Source organism: Artibeus jamaicensis, unplaced genomic scaffold (assembly GCF_021234435.1).
Source record: "Artibeus jamaicensis isolate MK-2021 breed Jamaican fruit bat unplaced genomic scaffold, CSHL_Jam_final scaffold_369, whole genome shotgun sequence".
Taxonomy (NCBI): domain Eukaryota; kingdom Metazoa; phylum Chordata; class Mammalia; order Chiroptera; family Phyllostomidae; genus Artibeus; species Artibeus jamaicensis.
In genome coordinates this window covers 43,165,450-43,184,443 of record NW_026522042.1, presented here as the reverse complement: position 1 = coordinate 43,184,443, position 18,994 = coordinate 43,165,450, and the positions used below count along the sequence as shown (strand labels likewise).

Genomic DNA, 18,994 nt, shown 5'->3' with positions numbered 1-18,994 from the left:
GGTTATGACAGACGCAACAACGTACATGAATCTCACAGACACTATGCTGAGTGGACACGAAGCCACAACACGTAATTCCATGTATATGAAGTTTAAGGACAGGCGAAGCTGACGGATCTGATAGAAATAAAGGCAGTACCACTCTGTAGGGGACACTCATCAAGAAAAGGCACGAGGAAACCCTGGACACTGAACATTCTGTATTTTGATCTGGGTGATGGTTACGTGGGCCTACACATGTAAAAAGTCACCAAGACTTACAATTAAACAGTGTACTTAATGCACTTGACTCTGGGTATAAAGATATACATTTCACACACTTCAGGAAAACTTGAACAGTATCAAAAATGTTTCTGAGGAAGATTTAATGATATGACGAAAAGCCTACAATATAATGTCAGATCAGGAAAGACAGGATTTGGCCCTGGCCAGGTAGCTCACTTGGTTGGAGCATCATCTTAAATGTGCCAGGGCAGTGGGGTCAATCCCCAGCTGGGGTGCATGCAGGAGGCAGCCCCTGAGCGGTTGCATGGGTGGAGCAGTGAGTGGATCAATGAATCAATAAATTTTTTGGTCAGGATTTTATACTGATACAGAATATAATCATACTTCTGATTTAGAATAAGAAGTAGAATGGGGGAAAGGATGAAAGGAAATACACTAAAATAGTAACTGAGGGTAGTAAAAATTTATACTTTACTATATTTCCCAGATTCTCTACAGTTACCAATCAGATTGACTGATTAAATAAATAAACACACACACATACACACGGCCATGCCCCACATAACATTTCAGTCAATGATGGATCACATATACAACAGTGGTCCCTTAAGACTGCAATGGAGTTGAAAATTTTCTACCACCTACTGACTTGTAGCTCATAATATTGCAGCAAAATGCATTCCTGCAGTGCCAGTTGTATAAAAGTTTAGCACATGCAATTATGTATAGTACATAATACTTGATAAACAACTATGTTAATGATTTACTTACTACAATATACTCTTTATCATTATTTTAGAGTGTACTCTTTCTATTTATAAAAAAGTTTTGCTATAAAACAGTATGCTGTGTTACGTAGGCAGGAGCCTCATATATCCTACCTTCACTGTAGGATTACACAGTCTCTTGCAATTGATATAATTTTGTGTTTTATACAAAAACATGCTGTGTAGGCTTGTAGCTTAGGAGCAGAAGGTTACACTACACAGCCTGGAAGTGCAGTAAGCTGCACTACCTGGGTTTGTGTAAGTGTGCTCTGAGATGTTCGCTGTGGTGAAACTGCCTAGTGGCACATCTTTCGAAACATATTCCCATCATTCATCAATGAATGACTGGGGTTTTTTTTTAGTCTATTATTTATTAAAGCTGGTGACAGTGAAACAAAGGAAGGGCTTAGAAGTATAGGAGAGAGTCTACGCACGGCTGCTTTGGCTCTCTTTGGCTCTCTAGAAACGTTCCAGGAAAGGAGTGAGCCCAGGTGGGGCTGCTGTCAGCTCATTGGAAAATCAGAGAAAGGGGACCTTAGAGACAGACTCAGGGAGTGAGCTCAGGACAGGCTGCCGCCCACTGCTCCCTGGTTGCAAGTCTTGTGGGGGGTCCTTTAGAGTTTAGGAGAGAAAAGTAAAAATTCACCCCTGAGAGGGAAGAGAAGTGTGGGTGTTCTCCAGAGCCAAGTGATTGTATTTAAATTCAGAAAGAACGTACCCATTAGATCTGGGGCTTGAGGGCATACAGAAAAAATAAAGATCTGTAAATATGTTTAAAATCTTTTAAACATTAAAAATATAACAATGTTGGCACAAATGTGAATGACTTCAAAGAACCAGGTTAACACCCAAACAGTGCGCAAACATGGTCTGTTTATTTTACAAAGTACAAGATATACAGAAAACGGAGGGGGGAAAAAAACCTTAAAGTCCCTAGGAAGGCAGAGAAACCATTGTGCTAAAGAGTCAAAGACAGAACCTGGCTGGTGTAGCTCAGTGAATTGCGTGCAAGCCTGTAAACCACCAGGTCACTGGTTTGATTCCCAGTCAGGGCACATGCCTAGGTTGCGGGCCAGGTCCCCAGTAGGGGGTGCATGAGAGGCAACCATACATTGATGTTTCTTTCCCTCTCTTTCTCTTTCCCTTCCCCTCTCTCTTTCCCTTCCCCTCTCACTAAATAAAATCTTTAAAAAAAAATTCAAAGACAGGAAATTAGAAAATTGCACATTTTCTGAGGAGGTCCAAGATGGTGGCAGTGTAGGAGGGCACCGAACTTGACTCTCAAAAAAACACATTGATATATACGCCTACGTCAAATATTCCTATTCCCAAGACAGAGGGCTGGATGCACAGGTTCTGAACAACAGAGAAGGCTGGGGAACTGCAGGAACTCACTGGGAGATGGAGGAGCTCTTTCAAGATCAGAAGGGCTGGCTCTAGTTTCGAGTTCAGCAAAACAAACATGGGCAGGTGAGCGAGGAATGAAAGGAAAAGCAACATGCTTGTGGCTAAAACCACTTCCAAGTTGCCTATTTCATATACTACCCTTCCTCAGCCATTTCAGTTGGTGAAATGAGGGAAAAGGGAAAGGAAATAAGGAATTTGCAAGTATCCCACAAAACATTAGTGTCCCAAAATCATACATGCACCCTTCAACAGATGATTCTTTAAGTTTCATATGACGAAATAGTTATTACTACAATAAACCTGCCAAGTACACGTCCAACAACCTAGTCTGGCTATCACAGCTGTAAAAGTTCAGTCCTCCAGGCTTCTCTGTCGTCGTCACCTCCCTAAGTTACGATGACTATCTTTTGTCCAATCATCAAAAGCACGTAGAACTGATTAAACCTCCATGAGAGTAAAATCCGGCGACAGTCCAAAGTTCACTGGGACTCTATTATTACTGGCTAGTCTCTCTTAAGTCAGTTTTTTTTTTAAGGCTCTCGAAACCTTAAGTAAACAAATCCAACAGCCAGTGAAAACCAACACACCCAGAAACTCTCCACGAAACATTTACTTCATAGTTCACAACAGACTGTCCTATTCCATCTGCAGGTGGCCTTGCCTGGAGCTCAAGGTCAAAAGAAAACATTCCCTAACACCTTCACGCTTTGTGGGTGGAAAAAAATGAGGAGGAACAAAGAAGAAGCAGGCTTCAAGGAGCGGGCAGGGACACATACCCGATGCATACCACACCTTCTGACTTTCCCAAGACTGCTTCATTTTTGCTCCTTAACTCTTAAAAAAAAAACAACAAAAAAACACTTCACCTCCATTCCTAGAATTAAACACCAGATGTGTACAATGCTAGAGCTGAAAGAGCCTTCGGGATGATCGATGTCTTTACCACAGACCAGCAGTGACCAGCAGTAGCCACCCAGTCCTTTCTGCTTACCTCCTACTAGCACCGCCCCCTGGCCACCTCATTCTACCCTGGAACGAGTGTCCGGGATTCTCAACTAACCTTCAGGAAGAAATCAATCTGCTCAAAGGAACCTATGACAGCAGTTTCTGAGATTGCTCCCGACAGTAACCTAACAGACAATTTCCGAGAAACAAAGTCTTACTCCAAACATCTCTAAAGACAGGTTAGGCTGTCAGTGACATGCACCAGGGAGATATTTTTGAAGAGAGAGATTCTGTGGGCTTTCAGCAAATCACATCATATAGGAAGCTACTACAGGTAGGAGTAACAATATAGACAAAAAAGGAAAGTGTCCTAATCTCTCTCTGCCTCACTAAAGGTATTTCATAGGTAAACATTAGTACAAAGGTAGATACTGTGATTCACCAGGCTGTTCTCCATGTAGAAAGTTTAAAGGTCTGCTACTTGCTGACACTAAAAACATCCTTTGGCAAACCTCACCCAACACAGCACCATGAGTAATAAATAGTATCTCTCTCCAAAGAATAAGCAGGAAAATAAAAGGGACTGGAGGGGGGGTGGAGGGGGGTTAGTTCTGTAAAGGCCAAGCTCTTTCAACATAACTCCTTTAGAATTAATCTCTTTTCAGTTCCTACATCCACTTCTTGGAAATGGAAATCTGATTTTTTTATCTTGTAGTAACATAATTTCCACTTATCTCACCTTCCTTCCTCAGGTCTGAGTAAAGTCTGAGGCCACAATTTTGCAATACACAGTAATTCTAAGCACAAAGCTTCACAAAGCAGTAAAAGTTGAGTTTAGACACAGAAACCTAGGGGTTTGATAAAAGGTTAGCTGCTTGCTGATTTGTTTTAAAACACTTACCCACTCTTCAACATTGGGGGGCTGCTCGTCATAAATACGTTCCTTGTCCCACAGAATATTCGACTTGTCATACTGGTCCATCTTCCTTCGAGTTTTCACAGCAAAGAAAATTATTAAAGCAAAAGCCACAATAACCATGAACCCTAGTACAATGGCAATGGCCTAAAAAGAGATGAAAGATATTGACATAATTAGATTTTAATTACTTACTTTATCCCACTGTACCCTCTGCAAGTACCTAATCCACCCTTGACAAACACCCTACTAAATATCTGTGGCTTAATCAATATAAAGCTGATACAAATGTTACATTTTAGAAATATAAAACCTAGCCCATACCTGTTGGGCTAAGGCTAGCAAAGGACACACACACACCTTAATTCAATCCTCAGAACATGGTTAATCAACGTGAGGTACTGCCAGCAACCCGTTTCAGAATTTTTTGGAGAACTATTCCAAAGCTTGAGCACCAAGGTGCCATATTTTACAGAGGATCTGTCTTACCATATTATACAGACATGATCTAACCAAGCTATAAATTAAGAGAAAACACACTAATGATTCATTTAGTCTGGCAGGTTTCTGTTTTTGGAATCTTTTGTGCACTTGCTAGAAAGGGCTATGTGGCAAGGAAGCCCTGCCCTGGACAGTCCTCCCAGAGCCTGGTAGGTGTGCTAAGTGGCGCGCTGGCCCCGAGGTGCTTCGAGTCAGGTAGACACCTGCACTCTGCTCCAGACACCTGTTAATGGGTAACTGGTGGTGCTCAATGCAGCCGTCTACCTAACAGTGACAGCCTTTTCCAAAGAACTCGGGATTGGGGTGGTCCCAGGGCTAAAAAAGGATGCACGTATGGTAAGACCGAAGTACCAACCTTCCGCCCTGTTTACCATAAGTACATCTGAATGTCAATAACAAACATTCTGAAAACCTACATTTGCAGGGAAACCATTTCAGCCTTCAAAACAGAGTGACTCATTCAGGTAAAAGAATAAGAATTCCTAAGTCAATGTGAGGAGAAAAAAAGAAAACACAAGAATAAAAAATTAGTAACCCAGAAACATTTTCTTAATATAACTAGGGGGTGACTCATGGTTGCTGAAGGCAGGGTTCTTTACCCAACCCGAACATTTGAATCACCTGGGTAGCTTTTAAAAATACTAACTTTGACTTTTACTCTAAAAAAGTTACAAAACACTGCTGAAAGGAGTTAAAGTCAACCTAAGTAAATGGAGACATTGTATGTATCAATAGACTTGATGTAAAAAATGACAATACTCCCCAAATTGATCTGCAGTTTCAATGCAAAATCCTAGCTGGGTTTTGTTGGTTGGTTTGTTTGTTTTGCAGAAATTCACAAGCTGATCCCAAAATTCACACCCAAATGCAAGGGTCCCACGATCTAGCCAAAACAAACTTGAAATAGAACAAAGTTAGAGGACTCCAACTTCCCAATTTCAAAACATACTGAAAAGCCACAGTAATCAAGACAGTGAACTAGCATAAGGACAGAAATATAGGTTGATGGGATAAAATTGAGAGTTTCAAAATAAATCCTAAAATTTACTGTCTGTTTTTGACTAGGGCATGAACAATTTAACAGTGAAATAGTCGTTTCAAAAAAGAATACCAAAGTCACTGGATATCCACATGTAAAGGATAGATTCCTTCCTAATACCATGCCCAAAATAACCTCAAAATAGATCACAGACCTAACTGACAGAGCTAAAATTAAGTCTTAGAAGAGGCCTAGCCAGTGTGGCTCAGTTGGTTAGAGCATCATCTGGTAAAATGAAAGGTCATGGGTTCAATCCCTGGTTGCAGCACAAGCTTAGGTTGTGGGTTCCCCCTGCAATGGGGGTGGGGGCAATGTTTCTCTTGCCTCCCCTCTCTGCTTCCCCCTCTCTCTAAAACCAATCGGCATGTCCTAGGGCGAGGATTTAAAAAATATGTTTCTTTGAAAAAAACACAGCAGTAAGTCTTTGTGACTTTGAATCAGGTAAAGTGTTCTCAGATATGACACCAAAAGCACAAGCAACAGAAAAATCAAATCAAAATTAAAGGCTTTTGTGCAAAGAACAACATATAGAAAGTGACACAGGAATGACAAAATGAGAGAAAATACGTGCAATTTATGTACCTATAAGGGATTTGTATCCAGCTATAAAAAGAATTCTTACAACTCAATAATAGTAAAAACAAATGCAGCCTGTTAAAAAAATGGACAAAGGTTCCAAATAGCCATTTCTTCAAAGAAGACACGTGCACAAAGAAAACAAGCTCAACATCATTAGGTGTCAAGAAAATGCAAACCAACCCAAACCCAGACACCATTCATACCCATTAGCATGGTGACAACTGGAGGGACAAAAACAATGTTAGTGAAGATGTGCACAAATTGGAATCCCATATATTTCTGGTAAATGTAAAGCAGTGTAACCACTTTGGGAAAAAGTTTAACAGTTCCTCAAAAGATTAGGCACAGAGTCATTGTAAGACCCAGCAATTCTACCCCTAGGTATATACTCAACTCAAAGAGAAATTAAAACAGGTTCACACAAAAACTTATACACAAATGTTCAAAGCATTATTCGTAACAGCCAATATGGAAACAGTCCATATGTCCATCAACTGATGAATGGATAAATAAAATTTGGGATATCCATCTAGTGGGCTATTACTCAGCAATAAAAAGGAATGAAGTACTGGTACCTGCTACAACACAGATGAACCTTAAAAACATTATACTAAATGAAAGAAGCCAGTCATAAAAGACTGCATAAATATTGTGTGATTCCATTTATATGAAATACCCAGAATAGGCAAATCGATAGAACAGGTCAGAGGAGAGTTGGGAAAGGATTGCTAATGGGAATGGATTAATGAATGTTCTTTGGAGAATAGTGAAGATTTTCTAAAATTGAATGTTTGCACAACTCTTTGAATAGACTAAAAGCCAATGAACTGTACTCTAAGTGGATGAATTATGTGGTATATTAATTGTATCTCAATAATGACACCTAGCCCCTCTCCCAGATTCTGATTTAAATGGAAGTGGGGCCTTGGCATCAATATTTTTTAAAAGTTCCCAAAGCAATTCTATTAAGCCTCCCAAGTTGAGAGCCTCTGACCCAAGGATAAAGGGGGTGTGAAAAAAAAATTATCCATACCTCCTGGGGGTCCACCACACAGTAGTGATATAAATACTGGTCCACATAGAGTCCGGAAGTTGTAGACGTGTAAAACTGGTTGCAGAGGGCAATAATCTGTGAGCCATACATGGACCCAGAGGCCTGGGCAGTTGGATTGACTCCCATTATATAGACGATTGTAGCAATAAACAACATGAAGCCCAGGATAGCACTCACTATTATCACAGTCAGGTAGTATCTTCTTGTTCTAGATATTTCAGATCTTATAACACTGGTGACAAATATCACCAATGCAGCAATGAAACAAAAGGCAGCCATAGACAGTAGGAAGCCCTTTGCCGCTCTTGGATCTGTATAACCTGTTCCGTAGCCATAACCGTAGCCATAACCGTAGCCATTTCCATAGCCTCCAAAGCTACCTGTTCCAAAAGGGTAGCCTATACCACTCCCTATTATGCCGTTTCCATAACCTCTGTCCCAGGCAAGTGTGGAGGCGACGCAGGCAAATATGGCAATGCACATCACGATGATCAGCATAGACAGAATCCGAATCACTCCTGGAGGGGAGGTCCACTTGTAGTAGTGAAGAATTTCATCTTCTGGGTAGAAAGAATAGGCCGTGTGAGAAAGCATCGGTCGAACATTCATCTCTCCGCCATACATGTCATTGCTTGGTGCATAATGACTGGGTTTGCTGAAATGCACATGAAAACAATTTCAAATTAGCATTTTTTGGAGGTAACCAGAAGGAACTTATAAAGTACTTGGAATAATGTAAACAAACCATTGGCCAAAAAACACTATTGTTCGTAACTGCCCCACTGCAATGGGGCAATTTGCATTCCCCCCCAAAATTCAAATGTCAACATCCTAATACTCAGTGTGATGGTATCAGGAGGTGGGGCCTTTGGGAGGTAATTCGGTCGTGAGGTGAAGCCCTCCTGAATGGAAATAATGTCCTTATTAAAGTAAAGAGGCCCCAGATAGCTCGCTTGCCTCTTCCACCAAGTGAGGACTCAACTAGAAGTTGGCAGTCTACAACTTGGAAAAGGGCTTTCACCAGGACCTGATAATGCTGACACCGTATCTCAGACTTCCAGCCTCCAAAACTGAGAGAAATAAATTTCTGTTGTTCATAAGGTACCCAGCCTACCATCCTTTGTCAGAGCAGCCTGAATGGGCCCAGATACCGTCTGAACCAGAAAGATATCTGTGCATCAGAATCCCCCCCAGGGCTTAGGAAAACGCAGATTGCAGACCTTCACCCCCAACGTTGCTGATTCCACGGGTCTGTGGCAAGACAAGTTTGTGGGTGATGCTGATGCTGCCAGTCTGGGAACCACAGATTGAGAACGACTGCTCTGGTGTCTATGAGTGGAACAGAAGTTGTCAAATTCTGCTACACGTGGGGAATGTATAAAATCCCCAGGTGGGACACTCCGTATCAGTTTAATCACAGTGCCTGCAGACCAAACCCCTGAAGCTTCAAATAATAGTGACAACCTTTTGCCTGATTGACTTGAGACCAGTGTATTCAGACACGACACCTACCATGACCCACCAATGAACACGTGAGATTCCTGGTAGCCTCACTCCCCTACCTAAGAAGGCACATTTGTTCATTTATTCATTTTACAGCCATTTACTGGAGCTGCCAGGCTGGGGCTGTGCCCAGTACTGGGGATACAACAATGAACAGAATGGTCTCGGTCCAGGCTCCTCACAGAGTTGAGTCTCTATCAGGGTGGCAAGACATTAATCCTTACATGATCTATAATTAGTTATGATAATAAGAGTCACAAAGTAAATCAAATACGTAATGAGGGCTCACAAAGGCAATGCCTAACTGGCTCTTGATTCTCCTTTATAAAACTATCTCTCAGACTCCAGTAATTTTATCATAAGCACAGTTGTAAAAAGCACACTGATGTGTGGACACACTGAATTTAAGAACCACATGCCTTGGGGAGGTAAAATTCAGTTAGCAAACTGACCTCAACCCCTTCTGTTGTGCCATTATTTCCACAGTTCACCTTCCTCACCCCAAGGCAAGACATTTTACTACTATAAATGCTTCAAAAAGCTACCTGAGTTTATGAGAATGAAAACGCAGGGGAGAAAGCGAAGAGAACACTGATTAGCTGGTCCCTGACCACGTCAACTATGAAAGCCCCATCATCCACTCTACTCAAATCTGTGGGCTGTCTCCAGCTGGGGCTGTCACAGACAGCGCAGCTCTGAGTTTCTCGAACATCTTGTATCCTGGCGCTCACAAGCACTTATTCTTCTAAGGTATGTACCCAGGAGTAGAATTTCTGGGTCAATTTTTTTTTAGCTTCAGCTCTACTAGACAATGTCAAACTGTTTTCCAAAAGGATTGTATCGACTTACTCCCATTACAGCATAATGTTCACAGAAGCACTGCTTATGATAACCCCACACCGGACACAGGCCAAAGGCCTACCTAGAGTGGAGTGGGTGCACTACTGGGATTTATGAGGAATATGTGTTTGGTCACTCACTCAGTTGACCAAATACATTTTTCTCACAGACATTTGGTCCTCCACAATTCCTGGCTCACTGCTCCAGAAACTCTTGGAATTTCCTATGTATCGAGAATAAAAAAGGTGTCTTTTGTTTTGTTAATAAGCACTAAGCATAGGAGAAGGTTGGAACTTTCAAGCCTTTTTTTAAAAATAGGTATTACCGTACTTTACTATTATTATTATTTTAAATATTTTATTTATTTATTTTTAGAGAGAGGGGAAGGAGAAAGAGTGGGAGAGAAACACCAATGTGTGGCTGCCTCTCATGTGTCCCTTTACTGGGGACCTGGCCTGCAACCCAGGCATGTGCCCTGACTAGGAATGGAACTGGAGACCTCTCAGTTCCCAGGCCAGCATACAATCCACTGAGCCACACCAGCCAGGGAAGGAACTTTTAGTCTTAACCCCTACCCTCCATGCTCCACCCAACCACTCACACCACCTCTGGGTAGTGGAACGAGGCTGTGGGTTGAATCAATTGCCAAAGGCCAATGACTTAATCGATCATGACTGTGTAACAAAGACGAGCTTCAGACAGCCTCCAGGTCGGTGAATATGCGGAAATTCAGGGAGAGTGGTGCACCTGGAGAGGGCGTGGAAACTCTAAGCCCTTCCCACATACATTGCTCTAGGGACCTTTTTCACTGGCTGTTGCTGAGTTATGTCCTTTCCGATAAACCAGTGACCTAGTAAGCAATATGTTGCTCTCAGTCCTGGGAACTGTCCTAGAAAATTAATTGAACCCAAGGAGAGAGTTGTGGGACCCTCTGATTTATAGTCAGAAGTGCAGGTAACAAACTGGCATTCTGAATTGGACCTCCAGTCTGTAGCCAGTTGGTCAGAAGCACAGAGAACCTGGGGAGTCTTGGAGGACTGAACCGTCGACTGTGGGATCTGAGGCTGTCTCTGGGTAGAAAGTGTCAGAGAGTTGAATTCTTAAACACCCTGTTGAGGTCTGAGAATTGTTTGCTGGTGTGTGGGGAATGCCCTCCACTGGAACTGGTCTGGGGACCCAATTTAATGGGTAACTGTGATACATCCTTTAATGAAATGCTACAGAGCTATGCTAACATGGCAGCCATTAGCCACATGGGTTTACTGACCACTTGAAGTGTGGCTAGTCCAAACTGAGACATGCTTTGACCTGTAAAATTCACAGTGATCACAGTATGAAAAAAATGTCAGACCAGCAAGAAAGAACCCTAATATTAACTATGTCTCTGGCCGATACCGATGGGTCAAGGTAGGCCCATCGATCCTAACACATGTCCCTCTCTGGCGGGGCATGTGGATAATGAGGGAGGCTGTGCGTGTGAGGGTGGTGGAATATGGAAAATCTCAGTTCCTCTCAGTTTTGCTATGAACGTAAAACTCTTCTAAAATACAAAGTCTTAAAAAAATGTAAAACTGTCATCCTGGAAGTTATGTGTAAGAGGGAAATTCATTTTTCACTGAATACACATATATATTTTTAAAAGCAAACAAACAATAGATTTCAACATTGTAGAAACAAAGTTTCAACAATACTAGGTACATATTTTTTTACATGTAACAGACTTTTTAAAAAACTGAAGAATTATTTACTTACAATTCATCAGGTCTATATGGAGGTGGACTTTCAAAAGGCCTCGATGACATGGTCAGTGGTCACCTGATCTTCAAGATGAGCAACGTCCTGAAGCTCCCAAGATAAGCCAACCTAGGCCACATAAGTAGGATAATGACATTACTATGAGCTCACAGTTTCCTTGCAACACAAACAAAACGAATGATACCAATCCCAAATAACCTTTCACACCGTGTTTACTTCTCTTGTCCTTCCCACGGCTCTTTCTACACATTGGGCCATAATTCCTTCAGCCCAGTAATCACCGAGCCTGGCAGTCCTCACAGCACCTAGCACCATGCTCTGCACATCCCGGCAGACAAATATCGTTTAAACTCGAAATCCTACATTGTAGTGATTTTTAAAAATGGTATTTATATTTTTTAAGTCCCTTCAAAGAATGAGGATGGGCATAAGAAAAATTTTAAATACGTTGTTTCACATTACTTTGGGAAGTTCACATAAAATGAGAATACACGTGAAATTGCATGGCTAGCAGAGTCTAGCACACACTAGCCCCTCAACATTAACTAAAGCCCAATCTGGTTTAAAAGGATGCTTTTCGCAGTATAATGATTACAAGGTGCAGCTCTGAATGGTGGTGGGACTGTGGACATTTTCCCCTTCTGCTTTTCTAAGTCATCAAAACTGGGCATAGTTTTTACAAATTATGGAGGGCGGGGACATTAAACACACACTGTATTAAGGAGTCCTCTTCTCTAAGGGAAAAGCAGGATGATTTTGTTCTAAAAGTCCTCAATTTGTTCCACCTTCACTCAATCAGCAAGTATTTATTAAGTGCCTCCACTATACCACGGAACCTGTGCAAGTTCAGTGTGAGACACAGCTCTCCTGAAGGTCACACCCAAAGAAAGCAGCTCTGGCACAGGCATTAACTTAGGGCTGAAATTCGTGATAAAGTGGTATGGGGATGATGACCAAAGACTGAAAGAGGAAAAGCGGAAGGGAAGGAAGGAGGGAGGAAGGCCACTCGAGCAAGATCTATTATCTGGGTATATTATTAGAGTGTCTAATATTTTTTCCTTCTCAAATAAAGTATGTGCAATCTCACATCACTATATCAGGAACAGTGTATCAATTCAAGCTCTTTAAACTTTGTTCTTTAAAATCAACGCAGCTATCCTTCACATGCTTAAGGACAGCCAATTCCAAATGTTTATTAGGTAAAACCTCAAAGGTGGAAATATAGTGAATGTTAGCAACATCAATACAATTAGCATAATTTTTCTGAACACATCATAGGAAGACTTCTCTACATTCTTTTATTTCTAAGAGCTGCCTTATTGAACTGTAACATACAGAAAGTCCACAAATCATGTGCACACAGCCCTGTAACTAGCACCCAAACACACATATAAATGAGCGCACTTCAGGACAAAATATGATGGTGCTATAAAAGTCCAGATTAAATGTCTCCCTACTTGATGTTCAGAAAAATATTAAGAAAAACTGAATTTAGACATTAAGGAAGGCAGGATGCTACTTCTAAAGCTGCATGTCACATACTGACAAACTGACTCGAGGGGAGGAATCTTATTCCTTCTCTACCTATGACTCATCCATTCAAGACTATGCCAAAAATTCCAGGCTCAGTGATGATTTCTGAAAATTCTAAATGAATCCAGCCCTAGGCTATAGTTTCAGTTTTGTCAAAAATCCAGACAAAATCCCTTCCCAAACTGCTATTTCCTAGATTCGGAGTTTAGCTGTCCTGTCTTCTCTAATAGCAAAGATTTTAAATTGTGAAGCAAATAATTTTACAAAGCTAATTAAGAACAAGCCATATCACACCAACTTCCTTTCTTGAAGTTACCAGACTGGTAGGTGAAGGAAGTGCACACAAAACCCTGAGAATCTTGAGCACATCCTTGCTGTGTACACAGTGTCATTACGCAGACTTCTAAGGGGCTGAATAATGGAACCTAACTAGGACAGAATTGGACCATTTATGTCCACCTGGAGGGAGGTCTCCACCGGTGACTACACACAAAGTGGATGCAACAAGCTAATCCAGGAGTGCAGCTAGCAAACCCACTAGCTACAAGGACATCAACACTGGTCAGGTTCTGTAAGACCAGAGTGATAGTTGAAACAAACACAGTGGTTGAAAAAGCCTTAAATTCCTCATCCCTGAGCCTCATTACCATCCTTTGTCAAATGGGGAATAATCCTGACCTCTCAGCTGGGAGAACTATGTAAAACATGAATTAAGAAAGATAAGAAAATGTATTATTCACTGCAAGGTAAGAAATTTCAGTGTTTAGGCAATTAGGTTTACTCTGTACATTTTGAAATATTGGTGGTCTGGCTAAATCAATTTAAAAATGTAAACTCAATTTTAAAAAATAAAGTACTGGATAGGGAGATCTGACTTAATAACTCCATTTTAAAAATAACTTTTAAAAATTGATTTGAGAGAGAGAGGGAGGGAGAGAGAAACATCAACTTATTGCTCCACTTACTTATGCATTCACTGGTTGCTTCTTGTATGTGTCCTGACCAGGAATCAAACCTGCAACCGTGGTATATCAGGACGACGTTCTAAAACAACCAGCTACCCGGCCAGGGCCAGTAACTGTCCATTTTTAAGTGCATTTCCTTGGTGAGAATGTCAACAAAAGCTAACATACTACTGCAAACTCAGGCAGTTTGCACAGAGATAGTGCCTGGATCTAGGAATGACACAGTTATTAAAAAGAAGCAGACCTCTGCATAACCTTAAAATTTGTGCATTGTGCTCCACTAAGTGCCTCTCCAGGAGGATGACTAAAATTATTAAAGATTTTTTAATATTTTTTATTTTTTTTAAATATTTTATTTATTTATTTTTAGAGAGAGGGGATGAGAAGGAGATAGATAGAGAGGGAAAGAAACATCAATGTGTGGTTGCCTCTCATGTGTCCCCCACTGGGGACCTGGCCTGCAACCCAGGCATGTGCTCTGACTGGGAATCGAACCAGCGACCTTTCGGTTCACAGGCTGGCACTCAATCCACTGAGCCACACCAGTCAAGGCTAAAATTAGTAAAGGTCTTAAAAAAAATCATGCCTTAACTGACATGCCTTAGATGGCTGGAAAAACACGGAATGTTTGGCTTGGAGAACTCAACATTGGAAGGACCACTAAGGCTACCTTCAAATATGTAAAGAGCTGTCTTTGGAGTCCTAGAAATGGTTCTTTGAAAAAACTAAAAAATGCCACAGATTTTCTCCCAATGTTAGGAGGAATCTCCCTCACCCTCCAAAAACAACTAACAATTCCATCTTATGCCAATTATGCAAAACTTAAGTTGTTTGATATTTGGGGGAGACTGGACACGAGGACTGAAAAGGTCTCCTTCAAAGCAGTCCATGACTGCACTTTAAGCCACAGCGGAAGGAGAAAGAGAGCCAAGATACCACAAGCTGTTGTCCAAGGCTCAGCACAGCAAGTCACGCTAGTGGAGGGACAAACGTCAAACAGCTAAGTAAGAGTGAGGGGTAAACAGCAGTAAACACTTGTTGATATGTTAACTGAAAGCCAGCTAATGTTATACATACAACAAACGTTCTCCCCTTGAAAATGCTTAGTGATCAAAAGCTGTCTTAATTTTTAAAAAAGGCTACGTTGTAATTTAAAAGTCTGAAAATACTATGAAATACTATGACCCAAAATTATTCTTTAAAGCCAACTGTCAAAAGAGTAAAAAATAACCTTTATTATATGTAAGGGCAGACTGTTCCTTTTCAATCACAGGCAGCAATGGTTCATTTGCTTTTAAGAAGTTTTTTAAGTGTGCCTGATATTAAATGATTCTATTTAGGTTATAGGCACATCATTAGTAAACTGCCTAAAATTCTGAAATTCGGCAGATTTTGAAGTAGATGAGCTCTGTGTCAGAAACTATTTTTAATAAGCTCTCCACGTGAATTTATTTAAGCACACCGTATATTTTGAGAATCATTGCCTAGAAAAAAGCAGCAATCCAAGGAAGGCCTTGATCTTGTGAGTTTACTGTACACTCAGATGGCAGGTGCCTGTGGTTCAGGCCTCAGCTCAAACATCACCTCCTCAGAGATGCCTTCCCAGTCACACACTCCGTACATGACATCTGTTTTATTTTCAGACCAAGTTTCCCCCCTAACTAAAACTATTATTTTTTCTTTTTTTTTTCCTTACTGCCACCATCTCCACGCCAACTGGAATGTCAGCTTCACGAGCACTTAGATGTCTGTTTTGAGCATTATGGTCATTCCTTATCCCTGGTAAAAAGTCTAATCTACCAATATCTGACTTATAAAAAACCAATAGTCCATATTACAGGTCGGTTTTCAATCCAGCACTGACCATCCTGAAGTTCTTCACTCATAACGCCCAGTAAATACAATCCTTTAAGTTCAACAAACATAATTAAGAGCTAAGAGTGTATAGTCTGAGGGGAAAAGAGAGATAAGGGTGAAATACACAACCATGTGGGTATCACCTAGGAGCCTGTTAGAAATGCAGAATTCCAAGCCCTACCTCTGACCTATTAATCAGAATCTATATTTTAATAAGATCCCCAGGTGATTCATACCACATTCAAGACTAGGAGGGTAACTAGATTTAAAGGTGTTTATTCACTTTAAAAGAGTTCCAATGAGGTCTACCTTTTAGCGTGGTTGATTAAATGATATAATGTACAAACACTCAGAGCCCCCAACACAGGAGGAACTGCCCATCATTCCCCTAAATGGCCTGTAAGTTATATAAATCTCACTATTCTCTTCTCCATTACCTAACAAAGGAGGCACCTAATACTAAATAAATGCAAAACTACAAAAAAAGTGTCGCTTTGTCTGAGGAGACATCTATTACTGAGGATCCACCATTTAAAATGCCTGTTTTTTTTTTTTAAAAAAAGTCAGAGAAAATAAAGATACAACGCAAAAGAAACAGTTACAGTTGGGAATGAGTAGTTTGGGAAATCTACTTCGTCTAGAAAGAACTAGTTTCAATCACAGCAAGAATTTCCAGCAGTACCTTGATGGTAAGGGTTTCTCTTTTCCCTTTTCCGGGGATCGCAATAATACACCCGTTGTGCGAGAGGGCCACTCACTAACCTGTAAGGCTGCCTCCTCCCCGCCCCAGGTCCTTTCCCAAGTGGGCAGTTTGCCCAGCCAGCCCCAGGGCAGGCCTGGGGATGGATGCCGCGGATTCTCCTCCTGTTCAGGGGCTTGACCCAAGACACAAGGGGGTCGGAGTTGCTCTTCCAGCCCCAAGGTGCAGAGGCCATTTTGGCCCCTCGACCCACATTTCCCCACACACATCCTCCGACAAAGGCAACATGTCTGCTGGACTCCAAGGTCTCAAAACCCGGCCGCCCGGCCGGAGCAGGTTCGGGGTTCGCGCGCCCCGCCGCACCCAGAAGAACCCCAGGCACAGCACGCTGCCAGAGCAAGGACCGCCCCGAGGCCTCCGGTCAAGGCTGAGAATCTGAGAGTGAGCAAATTCCCTCGAAGTACAGCCTTCCTCGAAATTAAAGCCCCGTCCCCCCAGCTTCTATCCACCAGGGCTCACCCAACTCCCCCTAAGTGGACTCAAAATTCAAAATGGTCCGTCGGCGCTCACCGTCGCTCCAGGAATACAGTATTTCATGGATTCAACCCGGCCACCCACTCTCCCCAAGATACCCAAAGCGGTGGCGCGGGGGCAGAAACGGTGAGGTTTCCCTGGATCTAAGCCCCCCCGGCCAGCGAACGCCCCTCTCGCTCCAGCTCCGGGGCGCAGGACCCCCGAAGAGCTGGGCGCCGCCCTCCTCCCCCCGAGGACCTGCAGAACTGCAGCCGGGAGAGCAGAGCGCAGGGTTCTCACTGTTCACGAATCTCGCCCCGCTAAAAGCGAAGGTGCCCGCGCCGCCTGGGCACACTCGTAGTAAAACATTTCCGCCGAAGGAGCTGATCGGCTCCTCCAAGTGGCCCTGGTGGCCCTGGGACGCAGCTTCAAGTTAGCCTAGGGCGGCCGGCTCCGCGGACCCACACCTCTCCGGTTCCCGCGAGTCCCAGCCAAGGGGCGAAACCGCCACCGAAACTAGCCCTGAGCGCCCTTCCCCCGCATCTCCCCTACGAGACGCGGTAGCCGCGGTCCCCACGCCGAGTCCGACTCTCACTTACTGCAGTCCCGCCCAGCCCACCCAAGACTGTGGGAGCAGAGGAGAACGCTCACCTGGCGGTCGCACCTGAAGCTGCGCGGACCGCCAGCGCGCCCCCGGGAACAGGGTTAGGGACCAGCCCCCCTCTTCCATCCACTCCCCTCCCCGACGGCCCGGCCCCTGGGCATGCGCACCAACGCCAGGCCGTGCGGCTGGAGGTCCGCCGCTCCGCCCGAGCGATCCCCACCTGCTGCACTTCGCACGAGCTCCTCGGCGCTCTGGCCAGTTCTCCCGCGAGTCCCGCTGTCTCCGCCTAGGGAAGGAGAAAGGGGAGGAGGTGTGGGGTGGCCGCCTCCTCCCTCTGCGACCCATTCACCTGAAACTCGTCTGGGAGGGGGAAGGAAGAGGTGGAGAAAGAGGCGGGAAGAACCGGTAAGGCTCCGCACAGTCCAGCGGAGCGCGGAGTTAAAGGCAAAGCACCATGTTTCAGGGGGAGAAAAGGGACCCAGTGCAGAGGAAGGTCTATGGCTCCGGGGGTCATGGACCACCCTGACGCTCGGTCCGCGGGTTTCTGGTAGAACAGCGGGGTGAGGTACAGAGAAGCCTGTTTTCCTCCTGAAGAAGAAGGGGGCGGGGTGCTCCTAGCTTTGGCAGGAAAAGCAGGTCTTCTTACAACATTTTCGTGCTCCAAAATTTGGTTAAAAATTTGTTGGAAGCAGCATCCAAATGTGGGAGATTTTCAAAAGTCATGCGTAAATTTACGAACTGTTTCAGAATCTCTGGATTTACAAAAGAAGACCATTACTCAGAGTGGTTAAATGAAGGAGAAGTATCGTAGATACCGGTGTCCGTAAATTTGCCATCAAAATTAAGTACACACCACTGTGGTATGATGGAGAATCTCGGGGGAAGGAACTAAACAATTTTAATACTATCTTTGGCTTTCAAAAAAGCCGAGTTTTATGTGCTGTCTTCTCTTTCTTCATCTGGAGGCTATTTCCAAAGGAGTGTTCGCTGAGGAAAATTCGTAGCCTACCCTTAAGGATGTGTATACTTTTATATACGTATGTTGTATTTCAGTATTTCAGTATTTCTTTTAACTAACACTCCGGAATGTAACAATTTTAGTTCTTGCTATTTAACTACTGCATTGATGACTACAGTATAGGTTTCTTAAATCCTGCTTCACTTTGTGTTCCAATCTGGAATGTCAGTTTTGCTAATAAACTTCTACCCAGTCCCACCCACTTCTCTGCCTTTAATTAAGTGGTTAGAGATGTAACTCTCCCATGCAATAAATCTTAATCCATAATTCAAT

At 42.9% G+C, this 18,994-nt stretch overlaps 1 protein-coding gene across 4 annotated transcripts in view; it reads right to left on the bottom strand.

The window, feature by feature from the left end:
- The window catches only part of OCLN (occludin), a 45,805-nt gene extending 27,560 nt beyond the window's left edge, over nucleotides 1–18,245 (bottom strand). The window contains exons 1-4 of one of the 4 annotated variants that reach the window (XM_053657383.1): nucleotides 17,871–18,245; nucleotides 11,529–11,639; nucleotides 7,413–8,088; nucleotides 4,246–4,407 (exon numbers count right to left, since the gene is read on the bottom strand). In XM_053657383.1, the coding sequence (XP_053513358.1) occupies nucleotides 4,246–4,407; nucleotides 7,413–8,088; nucleotides 11,529–11,578 (888 nt within the window). In that variant the 5' untranslated portion in view covers nucleotides 11,579–11,639; nucleotides 17,871–18,245. Of the gene's footprint in view, nucleotides 1–4,245; nucleotides 4,408–7,412; nucleotides 8,089–11,528; nucleotides 11,640–17,357; nucleotides 17,383–17,750; nucleotides 17,850–17,870 lie in introns of those variants that run through there. The other 3 variants (XM_053657382.1, XM_053657381.1, XM_053657384.1) reach the window with 3 other exon arrangements.
- Nucleotides 18,246–18,994: the final 749 nt, after the last annotated feature.